The 10,863-nt window shown below is 33.1% G+C and overlaps 1 protein-coding gene across 1 annotated transcript; it reads left to right on the plus strand.

The window, feature by feature from the left end:
* The first annotated feature begins 4,393 nt into the window (after nt 1-4,393).
* On the plus strand, nt 4,394-9,946 carry LOC134248071 (uncharacterized). Its single transcript, XM_062730497.1, has 6 exons — nt 4,394-5,326; nt 5,653-5,768; nt 7,221-7,447; nt 8,823-8,981; nt 9,113-9,191; nt 9,302-9,946. Exons 1-6 carry the CDS (start codon nt 4,566-4,568, stop codon nt 9,703-9,705), a joined length of 1,746 nt encoding a protein of 581 aa, XP_062586481.1. The 5' UTR covers nt 4,394-4,565; the 3' UTR covers nt 9,706-9,946.
* Nucleotides 9,947-10,863: the final 917 nt, after the last annotated feature.

Raw genomic sequence — 10,863 nt, forward strand, 5'->3', positions numbered from 1 at the left:
AGGATGGATGCCTATCCCATGATGAAATATCCTCTTTTAAAATTGTTTCACTTAATGTTTGTGGTTTAATAAGTAAAATTAACTGTACAGAATTTATCGATATCTCACAAAATATGATATCATATGCGTAAATGAATCTAAAACCGATAACACAGATCATGTAATAATACCTGGTTTTAAAATGTTTGGAAAGCACCGTCGCGAGTTATCTCGCTTTAAATCGGGTGGTATTGTTGTTTTTGTTAGAGAAACACTTGTTAATTCATTAGAATTAATAGATTCTGTAAGTAAATATTGTTTATGGTTAAAATTCAACCTTAATAAAAAAGTGTTAAATGAAACATTACTTTTAGGTGCTGTTTACATACCACCTGAAAATTCTAAATATGTATCTTGTGATGTTTTTGAAGAATTGGAAGAAGAATATGTTCGTTTTTCTAACAAGTGTAAATATGTTTGTTTAATTGGTGATTTTAACGCAAGAACTGGAATAGACCCAGATGACATTACTAACTGTGACACTTATTCTGATTTTTTACCTGAAAATTGTATGTATTAGACTTACTTAATATCCCATCGCAACGGTCATCAAAAGACTTAGTCAAGAATAATTTTGGCAAACTTTTACTCGATTTTTGTAAACATACTGATCTTTTTATTTTGAATGGTCGTATGGGAAATGATAGATGTATTGGTAAAACTACATGTAAAGGTATAAGTGTAATAGATTATTGCATAGGTAATGCTGAATTTTTGACTGTTGTTAAAAATTTCGAAGTTCATGATTTTTCGAAACTTTATTTTGATTGCCATAATCCTATTTATGTAGAACTATCATTGACAATTAACCAAGAGAAACGAAATACTACTAATGAAAATACCTGTAACAACGAACAAAAAGATAAAGCTAAAGGTTGGAATGACGACTTGCAACACATTTTTCTTGAAAAATTAGGTCAGAAAAATATTGAAATTAACAATTTATGTGGAATTCTTGACAATATTAAAGACGAAGAAATCGATCTAGATTTTGTTGACAAAATTGTAGACGATACCTGTAACATTCTTATATCAAGTGCAAAGGAAATATTTGGGATAAAAAATAATCAAAGAAAATCAAAGATAGATTTTCACCAACCATGGTTTACAATAGAATGTTACAACGCACGACAAACATTTCGTAAGGCTAAAAAACGCTACCAGAGAAATAGAAGTAAAGATCTCAAAGACGATATGTATAGTAAAGAAAAAATATATAAAAAATAGTTGAATAAGTGTGTAAATAACTATAAAAATCAAACGAAAGAAAAATTGAAAAAACTAAAATCAACAAACCCGAAAGAATATTGGAAAATAATAAACTCTGGGCAAAAAAATAGAAAAAATGTAAATGCATCTGCTGAGGAATTATATGAATTTTTTAAAGATTTAAATATGGAAAAAGATAATGAAATACCTGACTATGTTTTATCAAATGAGGATATGGATATTCTTTCTAATTTACAGTGTAATGAGTCTATAAACGAATCGATAACTTGTGATGAAATAATGCAAAGTATAAAAAGTCTTAAAAGAAACAAATCATGTGGAAGTGATGACATATACAATGAATATATTAAAAGTTCATGCAACATAATGGTGCCCCTCTATCAAATAATATTCAACAAAATTCTTGACAGTGGTTGTTTCCCCTCCGATTGGCTGTGTGGTGAAATAATTCCTATCTATAAGAATAAAGGTGATGATACTGAACCCAAAAATTATCGCCCAATAACTTTAATTAGTTGTATTGGAAAGCTATTTACATCCATTTTAAATAATAGACTTAATAGATATTCAGAAGAATTCAAAATAATACAAGAAAACCAAGCTGGATTTCGTAAAAATTATGGTACAACTGATCACATATTTACTTTGCATACAATCATCGAAATATTCAAAAAGATAAAAAAAAAAAAAAAGAATTTATTGTGCCTTTATTGATTTTGAAAAAGCTTTTGATTCTGTATGGAGAATAGGTCTCTGGAACAAAATACTATTTGATTGTAATATAGATGGAAAATACTTTAGAATAATCAAGAAAATGTATGAGGGTATCAAGGCAAAAATTAGAGTAAATGGTGTTCTTTCAGATACTTTCCCTTGTCAACTTGGTGTAAGACAGGGTGAAAATTTATCCCCTTTTTTGTTCTCGCTCTATTTAAATGATTTAGAATCATTCCTCACCATGAATGATATAACTGGTTTAGAGAAAATATCTGAAATGATTGAGAATGAACTTCATGTGTATATTAAGCTTTTTGCTCTGCTGTATGCTGATGACACTGTTTTATTTGCTGAAAACCCTGAGTCATTACAAAATATGTTGAATTGTTTTCATGAATATTGTATAAAATGGCGGTTAAAAGTGAATGTTGACAAAACAAAAATAATGATTTTTGGAAGAGGTCGAATAAAACAAGATTTATATTTTACATATGATGGTTTAAGTCTAGAGATTGTTGATAGTTATAAGTATTTAGGAATATATTTTTCAAAATCAGGTTCTTTTAATCAAAATATAAAAGAACAATACAATAAATCTGTAAAAGCTATGTATGAAGTGATATCAAAATGTAAACAACATAATCTTTCTATGATTGTCAGATAGATTTGTTTGACAGAATTGTACAACCAGTTTTGTTATATAGATGTGAAATATGGGGATTTACAAAAAATACTTTAATCGAAAAACTTCAATTAAAATATTGTAAATATATACTAGGTTTGAACACTAAAACGCCAAACTACATGGTGTATGGGGAACTTGGCAGATTCCCACTTATCATTCATATTAAGGTGAGAATGATTTCTTTTTGGGCAAAACTACATTTTTCTCAAACGATGGATAAATTTGCTACAAAAATGTATGTTCTAGCTCCAAGGCATAATTTGCCTTGGGTTAACTTTGTTAAAAATATTTTAGACGATTGTGGATTATCTTATTTATGGACAACACAACAAATGTACAATGTAGCATGGGTAAAAAATGAAGTAAAAAGAATACTTGTTGATCAAAATATCCAAAACTGGCAAAGTAATGTTTTTAACTCATCAAAGGGTGTAAATTATCGTATTTATAAAGAAATACTAGAACCAGAAAGATATCTCGTTAATCTACCTAGAAAATTTTCAATTTATAAAAACGACACGTTTTGTAACTCGTTCTACGATGAAAACTTATATTATACACAATCAATTTTCTGAAAACAAATTACACGCGGGATTGGAGTGCGCCCAGCATTATTTTAAGTTCAATTGATACATGTAAGCATCAATTTGAATGAAAAAGTCAGTAAAATCTGCAGTTTAGGATAAAAAACGCAGCACTGAGATCAGAAATAAAGTATTTCTTTGAATGAAAAGCTTAACTTCTCTGGAGTTCGTATAATTCTCGGCAATGTTTTCATTGATAAGGCGGCTAGCGTAGCGTTGATACACGAGTTTTCCGGGAGGGAATAAAGAGATAAGATCTTCTTGATGATCTTACACAGATGTTTTGTTTTTTAGGAAACAAGTGTAAAAAAGATTGTTTAACAAACTGAGACAGCGTGTTTTTATCTCAATGTAATTGTTTTTAACAAGATTTATATTGATTAATGTTAATAATTTAGTTAATCAAAATAGAATGGTTGCACTCAATTTTAGTTGAATTATTACTATAATATGACAATTATAATCCGTATAAAGCATCGAAGTTCATTATTAATTATTTATTGAGCTTTGTTACATTATAACTTATTTCAAAGACTGGACGCATTCTATTTTTTTTTCCTAAACAAATTCAAGAAACTTAATTGGGGTTCTTCCACGTGACAACGAAATTAAAAAAAAATGTTCGTCTTTCGTTACCGATAAACAATTACAACACGTTGATAAGTATAAGTAAGTAAATGATTTTATTATAGTAGCATGTTATGTAAAATTACTGTCAACAACTATACATATAATAGGAATTTGGGCCTGTATGTCGCTTTTAACGATATAACATTCAATAAGACTGTTCATGGCAACTGTATAAAAAGAATTAGGAAAATATAATTGCACATTACATTTGAATTTGGGCTCATCTTGTTTGTCGGTTGTTACCGATAACAGCAACTACATTTTGATAAGATATTGATATGTACCATAATGCAGAAATAGAAAGACAAAACAAATACACCCAGAATCAGAATTTATCTTTATGCTGTACAGTTTCTAATGGCTAGCTCGCCAAAGCATTAGGTTATCTATCTACCTTCAGCGCAGGGGGTCGCGCAATCTTAACAAAATATCACTGAAACAGGTTAACATCATCAGGGAGATTTTAAATTTAGACGGATTTCAATATTTTCATCTGTATACTTATCAGTATGTAACTAGATACTCTGGAGCTTTTAAAAAAATATCTCTTCATTCGAGAACTTTGAGTCAGTTATCTTTATTCTGTATTCAAGAAGTGGCTGGAATTGAGGCGTAGTAATTCGGTTGATTTTTTTTTCATGGAAACACGGTGTTTGGGGATTTTTGTTAACGTGTAAACCATGGATCAAAAGCCACCTCGTCCCCGTACATTGCAGTTGTCGCCCGTGACGGCCAAGAAAGCGCCTCGTTCTGGACGACATAGAAAACATGGCTCCTCGCGACAACGAAACGCAACAGAACTGAAAATCCTCGCAAATAACATCCGTGGAATCATAGAGGACATATCATTCCAAAACAGTGAACAATCCAGAGAGAATGTTCTTCGTCGATCTTACATTGGAATTAGAAGAAGTGCTGCTGCTTATGGGGAACAATCCGAACCTCTTTTTTCCAGGCGGAATATCGTCTCGGCGTTTTACGGAGAAAACCGCTCCGAAGATGGTGTCACAAGAGAAACGGCGATGCAGATGTCAAATCGGATTGCAAAAACGGAAAGATACGACAGTAGACTGCAGCAGGAGGGTAAAACAGACAAACGCCAGTCGTGTCCGTGGGATCTCTCGTATTTTGACCAACATGGCGACAATAGGTCTCTCCAAATCCTGGCTTCGGAGATCAACCATCTCCGAGAAATCCGCGAAAACGAAGTGCGAGATTTACTGACGGTGAACAACAAACTCCAACATGACTTGTTTGATGCCGATCGCGATATTTGTGCCTTACAGGAGAAAAACTTTCAGTGTAATAAGAGGCTGGAAGATATGTTACGTGTTTATGAAAGAATTCGTGAGAATCTGAAGCAGTGTTTAACCAAAGTCAAAGACCTTGAGAGCCTTGGAAAATTTACACCTCTCAACTCGGATGACGAGTCTGCCTCCCGGTATATTAATTGATGTAGATGTTTTAGTGTGTTGATAAAATCTTAATGCATGTAAAATGTGTCTATTTTGTGTTTTAAACACCTATGTGCCAGATTACAACTCGCAAATTTTTAAACTGTATTTTGTTTATTTCATTTAATCTGTTATTCATATAACTAATTAATGGTAATAGTACAAAAAATTAAGCCTAGTATATATAGTTCATATATACAGTATTCAATATAATTTTCAACAATCTTGAGTTTTTTGAATGCTTACAATCGTGATGTTAGTGATAAATGCATTCCTTAATTAATTTCATACATTTTACTTTAATGTTATAAAGGACCCAGAAAGGAGATGACCACTCGGCTGACCAGGCCAGCATGTCCTCGGGATTCAACACTTTATCAGACATGTCCGAAAGTCTCCCACTGGACACGGTCGCCATGGGATACGAAGGTACACTGTATTTTAAAGAAAAAAAGTATTAGCAATTTACATTTTTATTTGCTTAATGTTTTTACATGCATGTATCTTGTTTGACTTATTTTAATGAATGGTGTGCATAGAGATACATGTATCTTTGTTTATAATGTACATGTAGGCATGTCTCTCTGGGTACATGTACACAGGATAAAAATGGGTTATGAAATAGGGTGAGTTAACCATGCATCGGACACATACCTTGCTTCGGACAACTTTAGGCAATAAACTCTCTTTCAACTTGAGAGTTTCGTGTATTTATTTGTTTCTGTCCTGAAGTTGAGGATTTAAATTTTTTTATAATACCGATTGTTATTATCATGTTTTGATAAAAATATCCCGAAAATACCCTGGAAGTTACATCATATTTTACATCATCAAAGGGGAATAACCAAAAATTTATAATTTTGCAATCATTAGAGTTATCGTTCTTAAAATATGACTTCCACGGAACGAGTCGGACTTTGGTGAATTTTGTCAGGGATTGGTAATTTTGACATAAATTATAAAGAAATTTCACTTCAATGTTTGTTTAATTCTTATTAGAGCTGGTTTTTACTAGTATGCTCATTTCACCGTACATCGGACACAAATAAACTATACATCGGACACTTTCCGATGCATAGTTAATCACTACCATTTTCATACAGAACCCAACTTAACTTACAGTTGGTTTTTGCGAAAATAGAAAATAAAAACTCTAAATTTTCAGTTAAAATACAAGTTAGTGATATATTACGTCTAGAATTTGATTCAATTTATTTCTACAAACCAGAGCATTTTCATCAATGAAGAAATGGCGCGAATTACCGCATTACAAGCATTCAAAGCCTTTCTAAGCCGGGGGGGGGGGGGGGCGGGGGGGGGGGGGCTGGTTGCCGCCCCCCCCTCCCCACTTTTAGAAATGTACCGAAAATGTAGTATAAGAATTGGTACTAAAAGTAGTTGACACTGAGAAAAAGTTTACCTACCCCCCCACCCCCCCCCCCCCCCCCCCCCCCCCCCACGAAATAGGATTTTCGACTTTGGGCAACTTTTCCCTTTTTTTTAAAAAGCAAATATTTGTGTCCAAAATTTATACTTTTATCACAGACTAAATGTTAAGTTCCATTTTGATAATGTTCCGTTGGTAGCGATATCGCTAGAACTTGTTGAAGTACAAGGGCTTCCGATTCATGGTGAATTTACCCTAATAATTTTCAAAAAAAAATATGTACTCTTTTGATACTCTTCACCTTTATGTTCATTCAAAAAGCGTAACATCAGGGTTAAGGGGAGTGTTGGAGAGTGGAAAGAAAGTGGGGCCTTTGCGGGTGAAGAAAATGTTCTCTCCTATAGATTAATTCCTTTGGAAATATTATTATGATAACATTCTTTATGTTGGCTTCCAAAGCCAAAAATTCACTTTTCAATCATTTCGGTATTTAGGTGATGGAGAAAATTCGACCTGTGAGAGACGCCGGGTCGGCCTGTCTGATATGAACGAGCTCCTGAGGGACATCGACTCCATAAGTCTCGATAGTCGCAGCACCGGATGTGGGGGCTCTCCCCCGGAAGTTAACAACGGAACATCTCCACATCCGGAACGTAAACTTTTGGCGAGACTTCATGAAGACGTAAACTCACTCTCTCAAATTAATAGGGACCAATCCCAGGTAACGAATATTCCACCTCAATTAAGATTCCGCGTCCGCTCTTCTCATACTTTTTGCATTTCTTTGGATGTACATTAATGTGAAAATCATTTTATATACAAATACAACAAGCTAATTCAGAGAAAAATTGTGTCCCCTGCTTAGGGAAAAGTAAACCATGCGCAGTTCGGGGGAAGGGGGGGAGTCGGATCCCCCAGACTGAAATTGTAGAATTATTTAATGTATACATGTATACTGAAGTAAATAAAATATGTCAGTATGGATATAAAGATTTGATTGCTTACTATGTGCATAGAAGATTCTTTTTATATGGAATGTTTATCACACTGTAATGATAATTTTATGAGTTTGTGCAAGCTAGACCTCATAAATTTTTCATTTCACTTGCTGAATACTATCATTTAGTAAAAATAAGAGTTTCGGGAAAAAAAAGAAAATTGGATCGTCCGGGAATCGAACCCGGTACGGCTCACATACGAAGCTAGGGACATACCACTACACCACGGAACTGCTGTATTTTGATGAAAATTATATGCAGATATGAAGTCAAATACATGTATATGTTCACGTTCGATATTGACAAAATTTTACACAATGCATGGTGTCCAATTTAACCTTTATTAAACAGCTCAATTAGATGCATAGAAATATAAAGTCTGCCTAGAACCTGTTTATACATAATAACTCTCCTCATGCCCCTGTGCTAAAAATAGCGACATTTAATACAATAAATACTAATAAAACAAACGGGGCAGGACACTTTGAGAGGGGCGAGAGAGGTCCAAGGGAGTTTTGGTATAAAATTACATTGCAAAATCTCAAAATCCTCTTGAAATATCGCCCGGAAAGTATAGTGTTACACACAGACATAATGTATAAGTTTACGACTTTGAACTTTGACCTTTTGAACCAAAAATCAATTGGGGTCTTCCTTAGACTACAGGGAGTTGTTACGTAAAATTTCATTGCAAAAGCTCAAAGGGTTCTCGAGATATCGGGCGGGAACGAAAGTGTTATAACAGACAGAATTTGCGAATTTATGACCTTGACCTTTGACCTTTTGACCTCAATATCAATAGGGTTCTTCTTTAGTCCATAGGGAGTTGCTTTCTTAAATTTCCTTGCAAAAGCTCAAGATGTCGTGTGGAAACGAAAGCGTTACAGACAGACAGAATGACGGACGGGCAGACCCAAATTAATATCGCCCACTTTTCAAGCGGGGACAAAATGTACTAGGTAAATGTGCACGAGTATACATTGTAAATATAGAATGTTGAACAGATCTTACAGTGTAACAGGCTTAATAAACACAGTCAGTATTCAGTATTTTAATTTCAAAATTTCCATGAAAAGTTTTTTCAAATTTTGTTTATAGGAAATCGAGCGTCTGCGTTCGGATCTGACTTCCTGTCGTAAACACATGAGTTCCTCTCAGTTCCAGCTAGAGGCTGTGGAAATCGAATGTAGCCGTTTACTAGCAATGGAGGACCAAATAGCCTCTGTCATAACTCTGCTCCAGAGGGCTAAGGATGTGGTCTGTAAATTATAATATTCTGGCAAAGTCTCTATATCTCAATGAAATGAATTAAATTGAAATCTCTACTTAATTTTAAGATGTATAAGGTAAATATCTAAGGTAACTAAAAAATTTTGATTCTTTTTTAGCATCTACATAGACAGATTTTGGGGGACATTATTTTCAATGCTGTAACGTCGTCTGTGTCTCTCTCTAGTGGATCTTCAGGTATATATTTTAGTTGTTACATTTTAAATGGGATATGAAAAACATAAACTTTGTGAGAAATGTTCGAAAAAAAATATGTAAGTGCATTTAAAATGTCCTCTTCTATACAGGGATTCCAGCAGATGTGTTTTTGCGAGAGCTTCAGGAAAGATTATCAATGCATCCTCAGCCGGCTCTCTCAGAATTGCACTATCCAATTGAAAGTAAGAAAATGTCATCTTCTAGTGGTAAAGAACATAGTGCGCATGCTCTGCCCAAGAAACGTCCAGGTAGTGGAGACAGCAAACGTTTTGGGGCCGTTTTTTCGGATCTTTCCCTCTCCCAACCTGTTTTAGAGTTTGGAAAGCCGGCAGAGAGAAGTCTAAATGTCGTCGACTCGAAACCAAAGACTACAGAGAAGAAAGATATGCTTGAGGCACTTAAATTTATTGACGATGAAGATGACCAGCTGAGCGAAGCGGAGTCATTCCACAGCGTCGGAAAACACTTAGTGGGGGATTTTGAAAAGAATTGACACCACTGATTGAAATTAAAGATAGTGTTACTTTTAGTTCACACTTAAGTTTAAATTCTATTCAAACGTTAGGAGCAGAGAAAAATATAGTTATACATGTATATTTAAAAAAATAGACCAAATATCAGTCAAAGTATGCTTAATCTGGTAATTATTTCATAGATTTAATTTCAGTAGAGTAGAAGGAATAGAAAATGTATGTCATAATTTTTATTGCCCTTTTTAATCACTCATACATAATTCATTTTGTATGTATGAAAATCCATATTAATTAAAAGATTTATAGAATTTTACATGTTTTCAAAAAAAAAAAAATAAAATAAAACTAAAATGAAATGAATTGATTTTTTAATTCATTTTGTTAGAAATGGTTTGTTTTTTTTTTTCTTTCGACTAGTCGAATCTTAGTTTTGAAATGTCATAATTTCTGGACATTCAAGATCAATTTTAGAATGGTATTTAAAATATGAATTACAGAGTAACCAAAAGTAAATATCTGTGTTCGGAGTCTAATCGATTTTAAAAACGATTTTTAAGTACAAAGCAATAAGTATACAAAGCTATTTAAGATACAAGTCTATAAAGGAAGTATGTGCACTAAATGTGTACCTACTTGTACATGTAGATGTTATATATATCATGTCCATTCTAGTTTTTTTTTTTAAATCATTATGTTCTTATTCTCAGGAGTTGTTTGTTTTTAACCAAAATATTTCCAGTTGAAAATGAATGAACATATTTGGCTAATGAGGAAGTAAAGGAGATTAATTGAGCGTTTAATGATATGAATAATTGTGTTATAGAATTGATTTTTTGGAGTTCTGTCTAATCAAATAGATTTTAAGTCTTCGCTTTTAACATTTTATTGTCGAGACTTTTAAAAGTAATGAACGCGCGTTGACCTACGGCTTGTCATTTTCAAATCACCATTTCTTTCTTAATAAAATGATTTTTATAGCAGAGATTTTAATACCTGTATGTCGAATTACTAATGCAGATGAGATAATCTGTTTTCTTTCATGAAAATATGTCGATAGTGGGGCAGATCCATTATTATCTGATTTTTCACAAGATACATCCGTAAATTATCTAATGTATGTTAAGTGTATACTGGCAAAATTTTCCTTGAAACACGACTAACTTTAAAAAAAACTTGCT

The sequence above is a fragment of the Saccostrea cucullata genome, unplaced genomic scaffold, assembly GCF_032062105.1.
Source record: "Saccostrea cucullata isolate Sc308-1 unplaced genomic scaffold, CSIRO_AGI_Scuc_v1 ctg2682, whole genome shotgun sequence".
Classification (NCBI taxonomy): domain Eukaryota; kingdom Metazoa; phylum Mollusca; class Bivalvia; order Ostreida; family Ostreidae; genus Saccostrea; species Saccostrea cuccullata.